At 47.2% G+C, this 21,231-nt stretch overlaps 8 protein-coding genes across 8 annotated transcripts; 2 read left to right on the top strand and 6 right to left on the bottom strand.

Annotated features, from left to right (window-relative positions):
• Window positions 1-946: 946 nt before the first annotated feature.
• FSST1_007923 (cytochrome P450) lies at window positions 947-2,759 on the bottom strand (the record flags this gene model as incomplete). Its single annotated transcript, XM_083224756.1, has 5 exons — window positions 947-1,321; window positions 1,422-1,508; window positions 1,575-1,810; window positions 1,859-2,492; window positions 2,541-2,759. The coding sequence occupies 5 exons, from the start codon at window positions 2,757-2,759 to the stop codon at window positions 947-949; spliced, it is 1,551 nt and encodes a 516-aa protein (XP_083083884.1).
• Window positions 2,760-3,493: 734 nt separating this feature from the next.
• On the top strand, window positions 3,494-3,955 carry FSST1_007924 (uncharacterized protein; the record flags this gene model as incomplete). Its single annotated transcript, XM_083224757.1, has 3 exons — window positions 3,494-3,668; window positions 3,735-3,760; window positions 3,815-3,955. 3 exons carry the CDS (start codon window positions 3,494-3,496, stop codon window positions 3,953-3,955), a joined length of 342 nt encoding a protein of 113 aa, XP_083083885.1.
• A 94-nt stretch (window positions 3,956-4,049) lies between these two features.
• Window positions 4,050-5,459, bottom strand: FSST1_007925 (uncharacterized protein; the record flags this gene model as incomplete). Its single annotated transcript, XM_083224758.1, has 1 exon — window positions 4,050-5,459. The coding sequence occupies one exon, from the start codon at window positions 5,457-5,459 to the stop codon at window positions 4,050-4,052; it is 1,410 nt and encodes a 469-aa protein (XP_083083886.1).
• Window positions 5,460-6,054: 595 nt separating this feature from the next.
• Window positions 6,055-8,348, bottom strand: FSST1_007926 (GMC family oxidoreductase; the record flags this gene model as incomplete). The annotated part of the gene is made up of 8 exons (XM_083224759.1): window positions 6,055-6,081; window positions 6,132-6,883; window positions 6,932-7,145; window positions 7,196-7,440; window positions 7,593-7,719; window positions 7,772-8,033; window positions 8,085-8,118; window positions 8,177-8,348. The coding sequence occupies 8 exons, from the start codon at window positions 8,346-8,348 to the stop codon at window positions 6,055-6,057; spliced, it is 1,833 nt and encodes a 610-aa protein (XP_083083887.1).
• Window positions 8,349-9,312: 964 nt separating this feature from the next.
• Window positions 9,313-10,761, bottom strand: FSST1_007927 (uncharacterized protein; the record flags this gene model as incomplete). Its single annotated transcript, XM_083224760.1, has 2 exons — window positions 9,313-10,670; window positions 10,725-10,761. The coding sequence occupies 2 exons, from the start codon at window positions 10,759-10,761 to the stop codon at window positions 9,313-9,315; spliced, it is 1,395 nt and encodes a 464-aa protein (XP_083083888.1).
• Window positions 10,762-11,507: 746 nt separating this feature from the next.
• FSST1_007928 (Alpha/Beta hydrolase protein) lies at window positions 11,508-12,581 on the top strand (the record flags this gene model as incomplete). The annotated part of the gene is made up of 1 exon (XM_083224761.1): window positions 11,508-12,581. One exon carries the CDS (start codon window positions 11,508-11,510, stop codon window positions 12,579-12,581), a length of 1,074 nt encoding a protein of 357 aa, XP_083083889.1.
• A 437-nt stretch (window positions 12,582-13,018) lies between these two features.
• Window positions 13,019-14,770, bottom strand: FSST1_007929 (uncharacterized protein; the record flags this gene model as incomplete). The annotated part of the gene is made up of 1 exon (XM_083224762.1): window positions 13,019-14,770. The coding sequence occupies one exon, from the start codon at window positions 14,768-14,770 to the stop codon at window positions 13,019-13,021; it is 1,752 nt and encodes a 583-aa protein (XP_083083890.1).
• A 1,055-nt stretch (window positions 14,771-15,825) lies between these two features.
• FSST1_007930 (uncharacterized protein) lies at window positions 15,826-19,763 on the bottom strand (the record flags this gene model as incomplete). The annotated part of the gene is made up of 5 exons (XM_083224763.1): window positions 15,826-18,461; window positions 18,636-18,858; window positions 18,914-19,336; window positions 19,387-19,439; window positions 19,490-19,763. 5 exons carry the CDS (start codon window positions 19,761-19,763, stop codon window positions 15,826-15,828), a joined length of 3,609 nt encoding a protein of 1,202 aa, XP_083083891.1.
• Window positions 19,764-21,231: the final 1,468 nt, after the last annotated feature.

Here is a 21,231-nt window from a genome sequence, read left to right on the forward strand (position 1 = left end):
GAGCCGGTCTAAAATGGTATAAAGTGAATGAATTATTTTGTCTCACCGGCAAGTGGGAGGCATGAAGTTTTCTTCAACCCTGCTACCACTCAACTAGACCCCATTGCTTCAGGTTGTTTGAGATGGGGAATCCTACTCCTTGCCATCTATTTCAGAGGTTGTCATGTTGATGGTCTTTTCTCCTATTGGCTGTGGGCCTGGTTTCAGGATGACGGTCCAGATCTCCGAACAAGGTAACAGAGCCTCTGTGGGCCTAAATCATTATGCGAAACGACGCCAGCGAGGTTCAACGAGGCTCTTCCCTGGCCTGGCCTGAAAGGATCGGCAGGATCAGGAACCGTTTCAATCTTGCGGTGCTGGGGTGCTTGCCAAATGCCGTGGTCTCGGGACTTGAATATGGCAGATCAGGAACAGAGATATCACGACTCTTAGAACGTAGTCCGAGCTAATGCACAATCCACTGAGACTCTCTAGTTGACAGTTCATTTGAGTTTAAGATTGATAGACTAAATCCATGATTGATTGTAAGCTTAAAAGGAGGAGCTGTCAAGAATTGTCTTTCTGCAACCCCTCGCGCGCTTAGACGCGTCATTCCTCTCAGCTGAGATTGGAACATGACCGGGGGGTTAAAACTAACCTACAGAGGCCATAGGGTACTAAATTAGTGAGACATTGGACGCTATTTTTACCAGTTACTAAGATTGTTTATTTTCTGTGACCTAAAGCTCAGAGTTGACCTTTCTGTCACCTCCTCGCATGGGTAAAAAATATTCATGACTCGAACCGAAACAGGGAGCGAAACGAACCCGTGCCTCATTTAAATAATACAAACAAAGCATAGCCAAGTCGGGAGAATCTCCACCTGTCAAACTTTACAATTCTTCCACAACACATCATTTCCACTGCTAATTGTTTACCCGCTGTTGCTCGATCAAATTTCCATTCCTTATCTCAATTCCTTGGTTCGCTCATCAGCAGCTGTTATCCACTCCCTCAATTTCGATTCAGATCGCGCTTTAAAGCCGACCTTGAATGGTTTTGGGTCTGTAGTCAGTGAAGTAGGCACCGCATTGCATTCAATCGAATCCATGATTGCCTCGTCCTTCTTATCTTTCGGAGGAACCATCTCGAAAGCTGTGATAAGACGGATGAATGCCGTGTAGAGCTCGCGGTTGGCCAGATGAGAACCTGCGCACATTCGTGATCCGGCTCCATAGGCATAATGTGGTGTTCCGATTTCTTTATCATCCATATATCGTTCAGGATTGAACTCAAAAGGCTTTGCGAAGCGTGCCTCATCATAGTCTGCGGCGTATGCATTCTAGAAAATAGTCAGCCTTGTGCTTCAATAAGAGACGAGACGATAAGGCAGAGCAGGGCATAAATGGCAAGGCTGCCACGCGCAAGCAGGGCTGTCTCACCATGAAGAATGTTGTTCCTGCAGGGATTGTAGCACCCTTGTACGGGATGTCCTTGATGTTGACTCGCGGCAAACAAATCGGAATAACCTATACCATGCAAAAACGGATATTAGCCAACATATTAATTATGCCGAACACCAGGTTTGATCTTACCGTCCAGAATCTCAGGATCTCCTTAACGAGGGCTGTGATATAGGGAACTTTTTCTTCCACAAGACATCGTTCCCATGCTTCGCCATTAGGGTAAACCTTGTGGATCTCTTCCAGAGCCTTGGCTTGGATCTCTTGGCCGTGTGGTGTTGCGAGATATGCTATGCCCATGATGAGGTTACCCGGGACTGTATCCAAACCTGCAGATACCATGGTAAGGCAGATGGATTTGATCTCAGCTGAACAATTGTTAGTTTTTGCTTGAATACTATAAAGAATTTTCTTGCCTTCGTTCAGTTTTGCTTCCGGGTCCTTCAAGATATTTCCAGTAATGCAAGGCTTGTCTGTTCCCTCTGCGATGCGACTTTTAAGATGGTTCAACATGTCGGTCAGATACTTGTCGCGTCTCGCTCGGAATTCTCCAGCTGATGAGTTTTGTGCGCCCCATAGTCGTAGCAAAGGCACATAGTCTTGCCAGTTGTTGCTTGTTGACCTAAAGTTGGAGATTTCTCGTTCAACATGGGTGATTTCGTGTAGCAACTCGCTGTTCACATCCCCGTTGATGCGATATCCATAGTTGAGAGTCAGAGACGTGTTGAGAGCGAACCGAGCAAAGTAAGGGGAAGGATCTAAATCTTTCGTGCCTTTCTCGCAATCATCCAAGAGTTCTTTAATACTGACAAAAGACTCGAGGTCAAGAATTGGCATGTATGACTGGGTGGCAGGGCGGTTGAGGGCAGTTGCTGCAGCCTTTCGACGGGCCTTGCACGACTCGTCCCAAGGCGAAGTGCCGATTGTGAAACCCTGAGAAGTTGAAACTACTGAATGGAACGTGTGGAACATTGGTCGCGAGATGAGCGCCGACTGGTGAGTGATCCAGAAATGCTTGACAGCGTCATAGGAATTGACATAAACGACTCGCTGAAAAGGTCAGATACCCAACTAACAGTAACAACTCTTAATACGTACCTTGTTACCGAGACGGGTTTGAAAGACAGGACCGTACTTTGCGACCCATTTTCGCGCAACTCTTGCATGATCTGTTCCCAGCTGAAATAAATTTCCAAAGAGTGGCACACCAGGAATTTCGGGGATACCCTTGATCTTGGGCTTATCTGTTGAGTTGGCAAGTCTGTACAGTAGGAGCAAGCCTACGAGGACAGCAGCGTAGAGAATCTGATCCGACATGATGAGAGCACAACGTGGGAAAAATGTCTTTGAGACTTTAACCAGCTGATGGCTGACTGGCTTTTTATAACTACATCAATTGAATGTCTTGCTCACAATTCCGCAACGTGACTTCATTCCCCCTCAAGTGCTCGGTCGGAATCTGCAAGACGATCCTCATGCTTATTACCGAGTAAGCGGGGAAGCCTGTGCCGATTCCGATGATTGCCATGAATAAGACACTTTCCATTGGTTGCTCAAGTCCCTTCTGACGTTATTGTTGTACACGTCGGATTCAACTAAAGAACAAACAATCTGACTCGTTGTGACATATTAACATCTGGATCCAATTGCCGAATTGCTGTGTGCGTATGGGGATTACACAGTAGGTATTTTGAAAGCCGGCGGCTAACACAAGAGACGAAATTACTCAGGTGGTTTATGCTGCTTAGGCAAGACTCTTAGACTAGCTATTTCTCCATGTACCCTAAAATCTATAGGTCAGCAATTTATTAACGGCGATGCTCCTGGAAATGATTCACTTCTCGTCCCCAAACATTCACTCAATGACTCAGACTGGCCGCTTCTTCCTCATCTACCTATTCAGAGTTACAATCATGGTCACGTGGCATCGCGACCTCGTGCCTTTTGTCTAGACGCTCGAGTTGGCTGAGCATCTTCTGAACATCATCTCAGCATCCCCCTAACCCTCAATTACTTCAGTGTCGTTGAAACACCTGTCGGTCCCTACGACAATGCCTGCGCACACCGCTACCATCACTATCACAGCGTCCGATGGCACTCAGGTGCCTGTGCCTATCTTCCCTGTCCCTGTCGCTGCGGATGCCCCTGGGCTTATTCCTCCCTATGAGTTCTTCGCTCAGCAACTCGCAGCCCCTGAGCCTAGATCACCACCACCAGCTGGTTTCGGTACGTTCTTCTAAGCTGCTCATAAGCTGCTTACAAGCTTTAACTAATGACTGTTACTCTGTATAGACTATCAGAATGCGCCTTTCGATGAGGTTTAGGATCACCTCTTAAAGTACACAGCCGACCAACTGGCAGAAGCAAAGCAGGAGCAGGAGAAGGAGGCCATGGCCTACTCGAAGCTACCAGATATAGTGGCCGAGTGCAAGGCTAAGAGAATGGCCAGTGAGGGGGAGGAAGAGGCTGCTGATGATGAAGCGCCTGCTATGAAGAAGACGAAGGCCAACTAAATAACAAGATTGTATCCCACGAGGTAAAATTGCAGTGGATTGTCTATCTAAATTTCACCCAGCATTAATGAGACTAAACCAGTCAGTGAATGTGCTATTTATCTTTCTCCAATCTCAACGCCTCTTGGTATGCCCGCAACTCCTGCTTCTCCTCAGCACTCAGGAGACTTACCCACGTAAACGCCTGGTCCTCGCCCCAAAGTCGAAACCGTCTCGGATTAGTCCCTTCTGCGTTAGGGTCATCTATCATTTGCATCTGCGCCATTCGCTCGTCATCCCAAATACCAAATCCCAAGTGTCTGAATGGGCGAAACAAGAGCCCTTCAGTCATTCGACGACCATGTGGAGGACACAAGATATCCGCAGCCCAACGAGAGCCCTTACTCCCAGACATCATTATTTCATCATGAGGATACAAAGGCTTGACCGAGTAAAAGGCTTTCGGCTGACGAACTACCGTATTTGGCCACTCCAAACTTGGCTTCTCATGTTTCGGTCCCGGTAATCGCAAGTGTTCCTCCTTCAAGGGCTGGAAGCCAGTATCAAAGAAAATCTCCAATCTGTTGTGCTCAGTACGTGTGCCTCCCACACAGCAACTGTCGTTAGGAGTCCCTTTCAAAAACGCGACATAAATCGCCGCTGCCCACATGGGCTCCCATGACAACTGGATGTTTGACTTTTCAAGTATCGGAACGCATGGATCCGCTTTTCCCATATACCGTATTGCCTTGACGTCGTCTGCAGGCCAGACAAGGCGGCCCTCATAAACAGCATTGCTTAGCTCATAGCGTAGCTGAAGAGTACAGAAACCGAGGATGATTCTCTGGATTTCATACCATGAAACTTCGTCTCCAGCATTGATATCATAAGGTTGGCCCCAAGGCTGGCTGCCAGGTAGATGACCCCAAAGAGGCCGTTGGGAGAGAAACGAAGGTTTCTCAGCAAGGTGATGAGGATTAGTGGACTTGATACGCTCGAGAAAGAAGCCAAAGCATTCAATCGACAATGCCAACAGTTTCCTAATAAGAAAGAGCATTCCACGTGACGAAAAGGCTCGTTTGCCCCCTAATATGTCTTGCAATCGAATCCTTCGGATACAATGTGGTGGTGTTGCTCTAACAGCGGAGATGCCTTCCAGAATCCTAGAGGGCGCGATAAGGTCAAGGATGGAAGATTTGAGACAATCTGCTGGTTGATCATCCGTCGAGAAATGCCTGACGGAAGCTATGAGACGGAGGATATGGGGAACCCAAGGCGTAGCACCTAGATCCGTTGTCATAACGTGCCTCTTCCGGCTGTCGCCATCAGTGGTAAGAGATCCGTACGGGGCGGAGAAGCTCCATGAGTCAAGTAGCCCATCTAGAATCACGGAGCCCAATGGACTAGTAAGGAACCGAGAGACTCCTGGCGAAGCTCTGACGATGTTATAAAGACTTTTGAGATCGGGAAGATCTGCTAATATTGCAGCAACAAGCTCAGTCGGTATCTCTGCAAAGATATCCATTACAATGTGTCTCTAGTTCGAGGGAATGCTTTATGAAAGGTTGATTATCGCTCGTTCGCAGATATAACGTCAGCATACGGTTTAATGTCACGCGCTTCTGATTCGTGTTATTCAACAAACATATTATAAGCCAATAGGATATTTTGTCACGCGCCGTAATGACGTCTCATATCAGATGTGACTAGATGGTGAGATGCTTCGTGGGTAGTCGAGAAGTCTACTTAGTCTTTAGGGTACAGGATTAAATAGCATAAGAAAACTGGTCTAAATAGCAAAAGCTGACCTATTAATTTCGTCCCTTTTACTTCCAACAGCCAATGTTGCTAATACTGAGGGGTATGACCACCATATAATGCTATGGAGTAAAGCAAGTAGTCTACCTGGCCCTTCGGATTTGAGCAGGTCATAGATGAGCTGGATATACGGGATGAAGCCGGCGACTTTAATTGACCTCTATACATGTATATTGACGTGTTCAAAGACTATCAAACAAGCAGGTGAAGATGAAGTATTTTCAGAAATAGAAATAAATGACAGTCTTGAGATACTATTGCCCGGCACGAGAGTAACTATTATTGGATAAAATAGAACTCGATTAGCTCTGCTTGATCAAGTCGGCAGCCTGAAGCAGTTAGTAACTTTCGTATAGAACGATACCGGAGGAACCCTTACCTTTTCGGCCATGGCGTATACAGTGGTCATGGTGTGGGTTGCGGGCAAAAGAGGCATGATACTGGCATCAACAATCCTCAGACCAGAAACGCCGTACACGCGAAGCTTCTGGTCAACTACGCCACCCTCGCTGCGGCTGCCGAGCTTGCAGGAACCAGCTGGATGGAAGAGAGTTGAAGCACCTGAACGAACAAAGTTTTCAATATCGCTATCGCTGGTCACATCGGCGCCAGGGACTATCTCCAAGGGACTAAGAGCCTTGATTGAAGGTGCACCAGAGAGCTTTCGGGTAAACTTGACGCCTTCAACAAGAAGCTGGACGTCAAGGGGGTTCTTCAAAAACTCAGGATTGGCTTCGGGAGAGTCGAAGATGTCGGAAGACTTGGCCTTGACAGATCCACGAGAGTATGGGTGCTGAAGACCTAGAATCGCAGCGCCGTCGCTCCAGATGACCTCGAGCATTGCAGAGTTTGTGTCAAGTAACTTGTCATTGAGAACCTTTTGCTGCTTCTTGTAACCCTTGATAACCTCGGAAGGAGTACCTGAGGGTAGGAACTTGGAGCCGTCCTGGCTTTTGGCCTTCTTGGAGATTGCCGAAGCAGAGCTTGTGTAGTTTGAAAGAGGCATGAAAAGCAGGAAGTCTCCGGTGGGGGAAGTGTAAGGTCCCTTTTTTTGGCTGTCATACTGAGCACGGGCTTCAGCTGCAAAGGTAGCGTTGCTGGTCAGGTTACCGGTTTGTAGAGGCGCGTTGACTATTCGCGGTTAGTTGTTTGTATTACCACGGCACACGTGTGACTCACTGGTGCTGATAACTGCGAGAAGAACGTGGTCGTGGAAGTTTTGACCAACAGCAGGAAGATCAACAACGACAGGAACATTGATCTTGGACAACAAAGCTGGGTCGCCAATTCCAGAGACCTGAAGGATTTGAGGAGTGTGGATTGAGCCAGCAGCAAGAATGACCTCCTTCTTTGCTTTGATTGTGTTCCTCTTACTATCTTTACTCTTTGCGAACTACGAATTGTTAGCATAAGAAACAACACGCACACAAAATAGCATTATACCTCAACCCCGGTAGCTGTGACAGACTTTCCGCTTTTCTTGGCGAGAACACGTGTAACCTGGTGACCTGAGAGTAGCTGGAGATTTTTGCGGCTAGAGACAGCACTGTAGTAGTCTTGCGCAGAGGAGCGCGCGACGGTTTTGGGGTTGATGTTGTGAGGGCAGAAGTATCCTCCGATGGCGTTGCCGTTCGCTTGGTCGACAGAAATGTTGATATCGAGTTCCTCTGCAGCCTGGACAAAGTTCTCTACAGAATACTATCAGTACAGGTCCGACCAAGCAATGGGATTAGTGAGTGAACGGGAATTATGGTGGGTAGTAGAGAACTTGACGTCCAAAGTCTTAGGACATGATCTCTTATGCTTCTAGTGGCCAGCTTTTCTGATAAGGGGAACTTACTCGTGGTGGGCCAGAAAAATGGCGAGTAAGTGGAGTGGATGAAGCCAGAAGATCCATGAGTAGAAGGATCAACGGTAACTCCATACTTTCTCTTGATCTCAGCTGTAGGCGGAGTGAACTTCTCATTCTGTAACAGGTAAGCCCATATCCTCAAAGCATAACCGTTAAAACGAGCATACCTTTTTGAAATAAGGCAGTAGAGATTTCCACTGCCAGTCGCTGTTGCCGAGCTCAGCCCAGCGATCGTAGTCGGACTTTGATCCTCGATCATAGACCATACGATTCAGCTTTGTCGATCCTCCGACTACTTTACCCAACGGGACTGAGATATTACGACCGTTCAAAGACTCGCTTGCAGGATACTCAAGTGCCCAGTCGTATTTAGTTCCGACTGCCCCGCCAGCAAGACCGGGGATAGTCATGAAGTCTTCATTGTTGTCGCTGCATTCATGTTAGAATAATGGAAGTCGTGATGGGGACAGTGGTTCATACAAATCACCAGCTTCAATGACGAGCACGGTCACGACTGTTTGAGACCCGAGTTAGCGGTGACCTTCATTGCCTAATCTTGATATATGCCATACCGGGATCTTCAGTCAATCTGTTTGCAACAGTGAGACCTGAAGCACCTGCTCCAACAATCACGTAATCGTACTCTGCGCGTAGCTTGGCTTCTTCAGCTCTTGGGTAGCCTGATGCAGTGGCCACCTGTAGACCGCTGAAGACAGCCAGAGTGATAGCCTGGAGGGTAGGCATAGTAAAAACGAGTGACAAGGAAAGAAGTGTAGGACTATGGTAGCAAATTACAATGCTTGAGAACTATGTGCTGAGACGTGGAGGCGCGATGTGACACTCTTGTACTTTCCGAATCGCAACGCTAGATTTGATATTATGCATCTACCCCAGATTATTGAGTAGTGTAACCAATAATTGATGATGATTCTCGTTTCCCGCGTCCAGTTGCCGACATTGACAGTCCATGCACCCCTTTCCTCATTTGTTTCAGAAGCAGGAACCATAATTGATGCGACTCAGAAGGGATCTATCGCCGCAAACCTTGTTTATAGAACGTGTTTCTGTCGTATCGGAACAGGAAAGCGTGTTACTCTGATTGGCTGTTGACAAGGTTTACGGTTTAGGCTTTCAGACCCCTGACTTTATCTTGACTGAAGACGGTTGCACAGCCGCATTGGTAACATACAAATTGAAGATACCGTAAGCAATGGTAATCATGGTGCTAAATGAGTGGGATACAATGAGGAGAAAGTGGCTTTATTGCCGAGTTTACCGAGGTGGTGATGAGGGGATTTGAGATCAGATCTTGGGTAAAGATAATGATGCATTGAACGGTTTGGTATAAACTACCATGCAGCAACGGCAATTGAACAGCTCGTTTCTCACGCTTAGATTACAAAAATAAACGTCCGAAAAGTGTGGCCTAAACAGCATAAATTGACTGACTAATTTCGTCTCTTGTGTCTGCAGCCACTTTGCTGATACGTACCATGGTCACATCGTTCTAGCTCCAACTTCCAGCAAGTTACAGTGAGTGGAACCTCATCAGAGACAGACATTGTAGACTAATGACAAATTGTTAAACATCTGCAACCCGGAAGCCATCTCAAAACAATTGCATCGCATTGCATCAAAATGACAATCTTTAGCCTTTCAGTCCTATTTCTGTTTCGGACTTTACAAAAACTACTGTTCAATGTCCCGCCTAAGAACGAAAGTATTTCTCCAGTCCATCAATCACGCTCTTAACAACTTCATCATCACCTACATCAGCTTGCCACGTGAAACCGATACCGACAGACTCCAGATTGTCAATTATGCAGATCACCAATGGGGCTCCAGGAGCGAACGCACACCGACTCAGTAGTAACTTTCCCCGACGCCAAAATGGATTGCCATGACCTTTGAGGTTTTTAGGCTCTGGGAACTGACCGAGATTAGAAACCTCGAAAGACTCGCCTCTTGGATTGCCCACAGTACTAGCCAGAAATGTTTTGATATCTGGAATGAGTTTGAAGACAGCCACATTAGCATATGGCTCTCCAGAAGGCGAAGCATTGGCGAAGTACCGCCGGGTAGCTTGTTGAACTTTCTTTGCATGTTTCCAAATAGCAGTAGTGCCGTCTGAGCTCTGGTCCAAGTCCGACCGAAGCAGCTGCACCTTGAAAGCATCGATAAAATTACCCAGAATATTGTCGACCTGCTTCGGCGGTAGATCAGAACGTAGACTGACTGGCAGGTTGCATGTCAAAGCCTCTGTTGTAGATGGAAGACTGTCATACAGTACTTTGGCTACAAGAGCCGGAAGCGCTGCTGTGACAGTTGTCTTGTTCTTTTTACACTCTTGTGCAAAGGATCGTAAGACTTCTGGTGCCAGTGAGAGTGATTTGTATCTCGTCTTGCAAGGAACGCTGACTGTACTACCTCTCCACTCGTTCAAATTGGCAGCATCAGGCACCAGTGGGTTCTCTGGGAGAGGGAGAGAATGGAGATCTTCCAGAGGCGAAGAGATGGCACTGCCGTCTGAATAAACGACTTCAACTGCCTGAATCTCTAGCGAGCTCGATGAGATATCACAGAGAGCGCTTTGGAATGCATCTTGAAAGATCTGAGAGCTTACTCCATCACACATAGAGTGGTGATACACGAAAGAGGCCACAAACCCATCCTTTGAGCGGTAGTCTTGAAGGATGATCAGTCGCCACACCGGCAGTGTGCCATATACAGTCTTGAAACTGGTGTTGTGTCGATTCTCAAGTAACGAATCAAGCTCGTTGTCAGTCTGGGAATCAGAAGACAACGGGTAAGATCGTTCGACAAAAGACACAACCTGCCTCAAGTCGATTGATGCAAGGCGACCCCAGTAAGGCTGCTCAGTATCCGGAACAACAGGGATAGCAAAGAGGATGGGGTGCTGATGGAGGACTTGTGATAGAGCCGCAAGGACTAGAGGCTCAAGATCAAGACCAGGCAAGGGCTGTGACGCTCTGTAGTGAGCCGAAAAAGCGCAATTGGTGAAGAAGTTTATGTGATGCGCAGCAGCCGCGATTTCTTCAAGTTTGCCTGTCAATGTGATCAGTGGATTTGTGAGTAGTTAACAACGAAGACGGAAGTTACCTAGAGGGCGAATCTTTGGCAGCTGGTATTCGGCCATTTTCGCTTCAGTGTCCTTAGAGTAGCTTGATGCGAATGTTCTACCACATAACAACTATACGGTCTTATATGGCTTACGGTGACATACATATCGAACGTTCAGTAAAGCAATGTTCAGCCTCAGGCTCTCGTCCTCGACGATGGATGACATGTAGTGTTTCCTCAAAAACACCATGAGGCTCATCTCACCAACACCATCTTCTGTAAAGTGCATTCTGTCATCACAGTGCCGGAGATTCAACTCACGTCAGCCAAAACATGAGTGCCGAGCGTTGGCAGAAATGGGTGTGTCTGCTTATATATGCCCTGCCATGTGCGACCACACTAAGAAAGATGGGACGCGACATCTGCATGGAAACGGGATGAACTCTCTCGTATCCAGCTTTTCTATGACTGTCGAATCGGCTTGAACCTCGCTCAGCCCTGTGACAGGTGGGGGGCTATTCTTGATGTTGGTTACACAGAGTCAGCAAAATGGCCTCAAAAGCTCTCATCGGTGACTGCGACAACTTGAACGACCTACCTATTCTGGAAATGGCGGCGATCCATTGAGATGACAGGAACTTTGTGAATCACAGACACAGCTTTGCCCATCTTACTAAGACCTCATTCTCTCTCTCAGAATATACATATGACATGTGACAGGAATATTCGATATCTTCACCTTGTTAAGGATCAAACAGATCAGAATTGTCTTGAACCTCGACAGTTTACCAGCCTTTACCTCGGAATTTCACAACCTCAACCATGAACTACCCGCATCCCTACTCGCAAGCCGCAAAGCTTGACAAGAGGATCCAAATTCCTCGGCCATGCTATGACGCTGCTCTCGCCCCGATGCTTGACTATGCTTCATTGCCTGAAGAGTTCAGCCTTGACTTGATGCGTGGTGTAGCAGCGGGTGAACAAGAATGCCCCCATGGTTCACATACCTTCAATGCAGAGAGCGTACTCAGAGATCAGCCTCATTTGACTCATGCTGAACATGTCATCGCTGGTCCTGACAGCAACGACGTCATTCTTTCTGTTTTCACACCAAAGGAAACAGCCAAGTCACCTCGCCCAGCCTTGTACCACATACATGGCGGAGGGATGGTCAGTGGCGACAGATTCACTGCCTTGACACAAGTGATCGACCTTCTAGCGGGTATCGATTGCGTTGTTGTTTCTGTCGAGCACCGCCTTGCGCCTGAGACTCGTGCACCCGGCCCAGCTGAAGACTGTTATGCTGGTCTTGTATGGGTTTCTGAAAATGCAGCGAGCTTGGGGATTGACCCTGCAGCAATCGCAGTGTTCGGCGTCTCTGGTGGCGGCGCTCTAGCTGCTGCTACATGTCTCATGGCTCGCGACAGAAAGTCCCCAGCCATACCCATCAAGGCTCAGATGCTTTACTCACCTTTGCTTGATGACCGCTGCGAAAGTCTGGCGGACCAACAATTTGAGTACGGCAATCCTGCTCCAACACCCTGGCTTCGTGCAATCTGGGATCATATTCTTGGAGATGAACGCGGATCTGAGAATGTTACTCCCTACCAAGCTCCCGCCAGGGAGACAGATCTTTCGAACCTTCCCCCAGCGTACATTGACGCGGGAGAATGCGAAGTCTTCCGAGATGTCGCTGTCGCCTACGCTACGAGCATGTGGCGTTGCGGATCTACATGCGAATTGCACATCTGGCCAGGAGCCTTTCATGGGTTCGACATGATGGACGATCCGCAGGTACCACTGATCAATATTGCCAACAAAGCAAAGGCGAATTGGTTCAAGAGGGTCTTGAAGACTGAGACCAAACCAATGCCTGTCACAATTGCCCAGGCATGATGAGTTGCAGGCAATGAAAGATGGCATGCTATTAGGCACCGAAAAGTTGGCCTCTAAGCCTTTTTAGCGTATAAAAATAAACAGCCTAAGAAGTCTTGTCTAAGTAGTGCAAACCGACCCATCAATTTCGTCTCTTATGTTCTTGGCGGCTAATTTGTCTGACCCTGAGCACATGATATGGTTACTTTGTATTATTATTCTTGAAAAGAAGAAACGCCTCTCCTTATAGAACGAGCTTTGAATGATATTGAATCATTATTACCTACGCATGCTCTGTGACTAGTAACGGTATTTGAAAGAGAGAGAGTGACGATTAATCGTAGATTAAGAGTCAACTTGTTTATAAAACCCGTTTGGGTATTCTATCAACACCCAACTATGATGCTCGTAGATGTGAAATCTCAGCGCCCCAGTACAGCAACCTTTCTGAATCTAATTCAAGCAACACGTCCCTTAGTCTGCTTAATGCCTTTAATGTTGATATTCCTCCACATAAAAGTTCCGATAAATCCAAGAGCAAACACCACCGTACCCGCGATGAACAAAAGCCTATGAGCGTCCCCGTAAGCATGCTGAATCGCCAGTCGAGTAGGCGAGCCAACTGGGAAAGAAAGTTGAGTGACAATATCCGCGGCGATGATTGGAAGATTTGGAAGATCCTCTGCTGGTAGATACTCTGCCAGCTTTCTTGGAATGACGTCTTGCCAAATTGCCGAAGAAACTGTCAAGCCAACGGCCTGTCCAATACTTCCAAACATTGATACCAGAGCGATGGCGATGGCAAAGTATTGTTGTTCACTGACAGCAGCAAGGATAGCAATCTCAGCGGTGATCATGATAGAGCCACTTCCAGCCGCAATGATCAGTTGGGCCAAGATGATATAACCAACACTCTGGTCTGGCTGGCGAAAGTAGACCATAAGGCCTGTTCCGAGCGTAACAAGAGGAAGCGCGGCGTACATGGTGGTAGCTTTGAAGTTTCCAGTGTACGATAGAAGCCATCCGATGAAGATGGCGAACAAGCAGCTGGCGACTGTGTATGCAGACACTATGTAACTTGCATTGGTAACGCTCAAATCGTTCACAACTTGAAGTATTGAGGTGAAGTATAGAGCCCAGCACCCATAGCTGAAGAACATGGTGAACGAAAGAATGCAAGCTCCAGTGACAGTACGGTCAAGAAGGAACCGCCAAGGGATGAACGAAAGCTTTGCAAAGAATCTCTCCCAGATACCGAAGATGATGAGTAGAAGGATACCGAAGACGAAGAAGCAAATGATCATGGGGGAGCCAAAGCCTTTTGCTTGCATCGTATAGAGGTTAAAAGGTAGGAGGAAGAGGGCTACTCCGGCTGAGAGGCTGAGAAGACCAATCAAATCAAACTCCCGGACGTAGTACCGAGTTGCGTTGAGGAATGAGCCCTTGGATTCTCTGTTTGGAATAAGTCCTTGCTTGTTGGCCATGTGATAGTGAAACATGAAGAGGCCGAACAGGGGAATAGTGACCACTGGTACAAGAATACTCTCCATGCCAAATGCCCATCTCCAGCCAGGACCTTCCAAGAATGCGTTGGCGATAGGACCGCCAAGCCAGGCGGTAATAATGTTGGCGGAGGCGCAAATGGACTGGATAAGCCCTCTGTTTCGGAGAGAAGTAGTGTCGGCGATGAAAACGCTGAGGCTGTAGCCAACACCGTTTATTCCAACAGTATAAAAGACTTGGGATGCAGCATAGGCCTCGACGTTATTGCAAGCGGCTGACATGATAAGTCCGATCGTAGCAAGGGTAGCGCAGAACATAAAGCCCTGAGGACGACCGAAGATGTCGAGAGTCTTTGCAATACTGAGGTTGGTAACTCCTCCTATGACGGAACTCATGACGCTGGTCGTAGGCGTAAGGGAGTGCATAGCGAAATCGGAAGTGACGAAAGGAAGTAAAGCACCACTGATTCCTCCAACCAATCCCTGTACGAAGTAAACAAGCCATATCAAGACAAAGGCGACGAGAAGGGAGGTCTTGGACCACACCAGAGTCACGGCCTCGATGTCCTGGACTCCCTGTTGGAAGTTAGCGTCAACAGCACCATCGCTGGAAGAGCCTTCGGTATCTCTGTCTGGATTATCACGATATGCCTCGTGTACCCGATGGAGCACTTTGGTGTCGGAATCAACGGGATTTGGGAGGGACATGGTGATTACTGCAATGTTGGAAGATGCATGAGCAACAGAAGGATTCAAGAAGTGAAAGACGAGTATTTTAAAGAACAGCACTCTATCCCCTTCTGAGAGGTACCTGCCTGATAGAAGAAATTGCTTGTTGGCTACACTGATCCACAGCCCCTGTGAGTAAAGGGTGTAGCATGAGATGTACCTTGGTCTTACGTTAATTCAATAAGAGTAGGCCAACCAATAAACATTTTGCTCAAATTCTCTCATCATCACAAACTGTCAACCAGGCTAACCGGGAATCCTAGATCCATTCCGTTCATCCTAGAGGCACAGTCTGGAATGCCTGTCGCCAAGGCGTTGGTTAGATAATAACTTGGTGTTGTTTTGAGGCTGAAAATTAACTTGCTCAGTGCCATGTCTTCACATGCTGCTCATGTTCGAGCACATTGTTAGTGGAGGGTTTATTTTAGAGAGTCTGTGGGTAACAAAAAGGTACCCATGGGCTCTTTTGTTTGCGAGCCGTTCCGCTCCAACAGCTAAACCAAGTATAGCTAAGTCTTGCGCTTATGCATGTACTTTACTGTATTGCTCTCCCTGTGAGCACATTATCGTTGGCTGTGATGCTACGAGTGGCGGGTATCTGACATACAGGCTGACAGGGGTGAATGATTGTGAGCGTGTTTCTCAATAGCCTCGGACTTGGCTTCCTCCTGTCGCTTCCTTCACAGTAACCAGGTCTACGAGAGAAATGTGACAGGGCTAAGTTTAGGGACGAAAGGAAGCTTTGAAGAGATTTTAGGTAAATTTATGAATACCTTTAGTAATTTTAGACGTGTTGGAAGGCAAGCTATTTTTATGTTCGTTGATCTTTCCATCCACAGGTCGCTAATTTGGGCGTGATACAGTGGTGTAGGGCATCTTACAGTGGAAGTGCACTCTAAAACATGTCATTCTACAGAGGTCACAACAATGGAGGCAAAATGCAGTAAAATCACAGTAAAGTATCTCATTTTCACACAAAACAGATAGAAACGAACTACCTCCCTCATGGCAAATAGCTTACCATGACATCCAAATCATACCTCTTTGTAATCCAACAGTGTCGCATACTTGGTAAATTCCACATCGCTCATGAGCATCTTCAACTCTTCAGGCAACGTACCCATGACCAATTCCACACCACCATCCTTTCTCATTGGAGATATCACCAAGAACCTGAACCGCCTGTGGCCACGTTCAATCTGAGGGCGCATTGCCTCGGGACTACCACCAGCAAAGAACGAGTCACCAAATGAGATGTCGCTGGTCTGGAATAGCATCATGTTAGAGATCATGGCATGCATATGCTCAAGACCCATGTTTGCTGTCGCAGGCTTGCTGTAGTCTGTCATCGAGCGTAACAGAGTAAACGTGTCATGAACCAGAGAAGGAGTGATACGAGCCGCTGCTTCTCTAATGAGACCTGCAATCTGTGCGACACTCGTGTCAGCCGAACAGAGCGTTTCGATTGCCATGCTTGGTCGGTTCATTATGAGTAAGCTGCCCATGTAGGAAGATGGCAATTGAGACGAGAAGTAGGGCCTTCCGTCAATTGGCATTTCCAAGATGGACATCTCATCGGCCTTGAATTCATTGTTGCGATGTTCTTTGGCCACTCTGTAGCGAGATCGTATAGAAGCACGCCAAAAGAATGCTTGCACAACATCGATAATTGATGTGGATCGATTCTTTGCATCGGCATCCGATGAGGCCTCTTGCTTGAGTTTGTGTATACTCTCGCCAGAAAGTAGGAAGACGGTCGTGTTTAGCGATCGTTCGTTGGGGGCAGCCGGCCATACAGGACTACCCGCGAATATAGGCGCTGGGGGCAGAACACTCTTCTTCATGCCGTTCTGTCGAGCAGCATCTCCCGCTCCGTTTTTGAGACCATTTTGGAGTCTTGTCTCTGCGATTTTCTCTGGGAACGGCAGATAACCCCATGTACCCGGGTCAACTTCATGAACGGGCTTCGCATATCCTGCTTGTTCCCAGATGATCTCCGGAAGATCATGATTGAAGCTTTCGGGGTCAAACCAATCACAAGTTGCTGTATGGTCCCCGTCAAGATATCTACAGCATTCAGCCCAGACTCTCAAAACCATCATGACACCCACAGCATCAAGACAAGTGTGGATGAAGTTGGTTGCCAGGATGCACCCGCCCTCAACGAAATTGGCTTGAGCAAATAAGATATCAGCTGGCATCGCGGGAAATGGATGGCAGTCTAGGACGAGCTCATCATTGAACAAAGACGGCGAGAACCCAGCTTCCCGCATCTTCTGGAATGACGGGAGAACCTGAGACAAGTTCTTGTAGACGAGCTGCCTGGGCTTTTCAGACTCGGTGAGTGGCTCGGGAGGAATTGTGATACGATATTCTCCCTTTTTATAGCCAAATTCGTGTTCTGAAGCCAGCATCATCTTGCCGTCAAGCTCTGGAATAATCGCAAAAGCCTTCGCCAATCCCCTCTGAAGTTTGACAAACGCCTCCTCGAAGCTGACACCCGGACGAATCGCAAAGTAAAAGTTGAGACCCATGTAGTGATTGGGATTCACAGCATCAAAAGGATTCATCTTGGACCCGAGCCGCCGCTTACGCTCAGCGATGAGGTTTCCAATATTGGCCGAACGTGTATCAAGAGGAGTGTCTGAAACTCCGTCATTGGATATTTCAGGCGCAGCAGTCTTCTTCGCTTTGTCTTGCTCTAGAATTCCTGCGAGCTGCGAGGAAAATTCTTCCAAAGTTGGATAAGCATACAGGTGCCGGGGAGCAAGTTGCTCTTCCAGACCTGTGACGGCACGAATGATTCTGATGACCCGAACGACAAGAAGAGAATCTAGACCGAGATCAAACACATCCTCGTCGGGAGAAAAGTCCTCGACTTCAGGCAAGACTGACCGCATGATCTGAAGAACAGAGTCTAGAAGAGTCTCGTCCGAAGTCATGTCAATGGTGAATTGGTCAAAATCCTCGTCCTCAACTTCCTCGTTTCTTGAGTTATAGAATCGTTCGATGAAATCGGAATAGAGTTCCAATGTCGCACGACGCTTGATAGTCCTCTTGTCTGTTCGTATGAAGGGTTTGTCGGTCTCCGCGAAAGCGATGTATTCTCTCCGAATGCGTGTCTTTTGAAAAGTAGAGTTGTTCGCCCTCTCAACCATTGCCCAGATACTATCAAAGAGCTCGTTGTTTCTCTGAGAGGGGTCCTTGAGCTCGATGAGTAAGCCAGCTTGAGACTTTCCTGACCCAATCAACAGACAACCGTCAATTGCGGGATGTGTAGCGACCAATGCTTCTGTGTCTAGAGGCGAGATCTTGTAGCCATTAGATAGGACGACAACATCATCACTTCTCCCCGTAAAAGCCCAAAGATTAGGATTGGTTGGATGCCTGACATATAAATCTTTGAGGTTGACAGATTTAAGGCTAGGAAATGTGTGAAAGATTCCTTGGAAGAGTTCCCAATGTTCATCATTCCTGTGAACCCAATGTTCAAAGATACCAGGTTGGACTTCTTTGAATTCGAATCCGGAGTAAGGATGAAAGGCGAACCAATGCCAATCTTCTCTAGGTACCCAGAGGTTGCCAATGAAAAGACCTTCGGTTGTGCCAGTCAGGTTCAGAACCCTGACCACTTTGTTGACCTTAGAAACGATGAGTGGACTAACGGGCCCTGATTAAAGAGTTAGACGAGGTATTCTAACGGGGAGCAGAAACATTGACCACCCTAAGCCTTAGGATACAAAAATAAGTAGTCTAAGAACTATAGTCTAAGGAGCCTAAAACAGCCTAATAATTTCGGCTCTTATGCTCCCGGTGGTCAATTATTCTGTGGCATTGTACTTACCACCAGAGGCGCAGATGAACTTTGAAGGCTTGAACTTGGCCAACACATCAGGGTGCTCGCCCAGCTCGTCTGCGAGTGACGGTACCATGCTCCATATATCGATCTTAGCATGGTCGGCAAGCAACTCGAGCAACCCCAGATTAGGCAAAACACCTGCAGGTCCGAGAATGCAGTGTAGACTACATAGCGCGGGTATCAAAATATCCATGAGTACACCAGCGCCCTATAAGAAGGTCACTGTTAGTCCTATGACGCTTTGAAACATTGGGGAAACTTACATGACTCATCGGGAAAGAAGAGTATATCCTATCTCCAGGATTCCAGTTGTCCATCCATGGAGCTAGTCCGCCATCACCTTCAGTGGGTGGTAGCAAACGAACAGCATCCATTGTTCCGATCAGGGCATGAGTCCAAATGATAGGTTTTGGTACACCAGTAGTTCCCGATGTGTGAAGAATACAGAATGGCTCATTCTTGGAAGCTTCAAATGTTTTGTCAAAGGGGAAGGGTTCTACAGACTCAGCATCAAGAAGCTCATCTATGCTTGGGATCTCAATAATCTTCAAATACTTCTCCTGTAGAATACCTTCCAGAAGAGGAAGCATTGGCTGCTCTTTTGGCTTGACCCAGATGCCGCAGTCAGCAGCATTGAGTACGGCCAGGGCACCAGTGACATTGTTCTTAGGTGAAAGAAACAGAGCCTGAACAGTCAGAATTATTACTTGGGATTTGAGTAGTTCTTTGTACTCACTGAACAACCAGCCTTGACGGCGCCATAAGTCAACAGAACATGACGAATATCGTCTGTTAAATGTCAGTAAGCGTCCAATTGCTAGCAGCCCTTTTAGACTTACGAGGTCCGATGTAGCCCAAAGCTTGGATCTTTGACGATAGAATCGCATCTCTATTGGAGGCACCATTCGTTGAATGGAGCTGGCTTCGAATCCACCAAGCCGTCTTATCGACAGCCTTTGTGAACTCGCGCGCAGTTATTTCCCGAAAGTTTGGTTGGTCATTAGGGAAAGAGGCAATGGAATAAATGACACGTTCTGGATCAGCCAACGCAAGACGATCAAGAATCTGAGGGATGAGTCTCCTCCCGAACTTCGTGTTACTGTTGACCGTCATTCTGAGAAAGAAGAAACGCTTCGTAGAAGGATGTTCAAAATTTTGGCGTGCATTCACTCGAGGTCCACCGTGGACTATAAGATTGACGAACGTTTTATATGGTACCTTGTCCCGGAGCTTGTGATCCACCTGACCCCTGAAACCTGCTCATTGCATCTACATATCGGGCTGGGTATCCCTTACTACCTATTTTTGAGACTAGTTCCTCAGCGTTGTCCGCCTTTTTGGCGATTGGATGAGGCTTAGACTTCACGACAGAAGGCGTTCTTTACTATCGGGGTACCAAAAGAGTTGGCCGCCAGAAGCATAAGAGACGAAATTAGTAGATCGTTTATACTACTTAGATTATAGTCCTTAGGCTATTTATTTCTGTACCCTAAGACTGAAGAGGTCAACTCTTCTACTATCCACTAGTTTACTCAACAGCAGAATTCTGGTGCGTATTCAAATATCTTCTAAGCATCCCACACACCATAATACTCTGTACAACCATAAGCCAACATTTTCTTTCGCATTCCATCACAACGGTACTGCCGGTTTTGACGTCTGCACATTTGCTGACAAGACTTGTCCTGGATGTTCATCCGGCTTCCGGTATCTCAGGTAGGGTGTGATTCGGTCAAATTCCCATCCATCCACCAAGAGCCTTGTACAACCTCAGATTATGCAGGTGATCTAAAAAGATTGGCATACGGCATATGGGCCAGGCGGTGCGGCTGATGGACCAGGGTGCTACAGTGCTGAATGAGACATCAGCCTTACTGTATGACCAAATACATAATTTGGAATGCTTTTAACTATCTTACCAATGAACAATTGCGTAACCACACAGCACCAGGAGCTGTGGAATCCTGCAAGACAAGAGAGTGAAAAGGCTTTGTGATTCACAAATCTGACCTGTTGTAACGCCCGCTTTATCAACCCCCACTACATGTAGACCGGCCTCTTGTTGGGGGGCATGTAAATATGTCGAGGGAGATAAGAGAAAATTTGGGTGCTGAGCTCAGAAGATGAGGGAAAATGCCCCTTGATTAAGCTAAGCTTATACGGCTAGAATCTACGAAATCGTTTGGTTCCCCTTTGACATGGGTTCAAACCAAACTACTCCACTATTTACAAGGTCTGGGTCTATTGGAATTACAAGAGAAACTGCCTCAATATCGCTCACATAGGACCTTCTTGTTCTGGATAAATCACATAATGCGAAGTCGGCTTGGATCGCATCCTGAAGGATGAAAATGCTTGGACTTGTGCAAAATCTAGTGTGGCAGAGGGGCTGGCCACTCAAGCCTTAGGGTACAAAAATAAGAAGTGTGGTCTAAGTAGCATAATATGACCTAACAATTCCGTCTCTTATGCATCCAGTAGGCAAGTGTCTGACACCCCGAGGGTCAACATTATTCAGGAGGCTGAGTTTGAGCATGTTGAATATGCACGCGGTGAGCAGGTTACGCAACGGTCTTGGTCC

Source organism: Fusarium sambucinum, chromosome II (genome assembly GCF_050947815.1).
Source record: "Fusarium sambucinum isolate potato_lamoka chromosome II, whole genome shotgun sequence".
Lineage (NCBI taxonomy): Eukaryota > Fungi > Ascomycota > Sordariomycetes > Hypocreales > Nectriaceae > Fusarium > Fusarium sambucinum.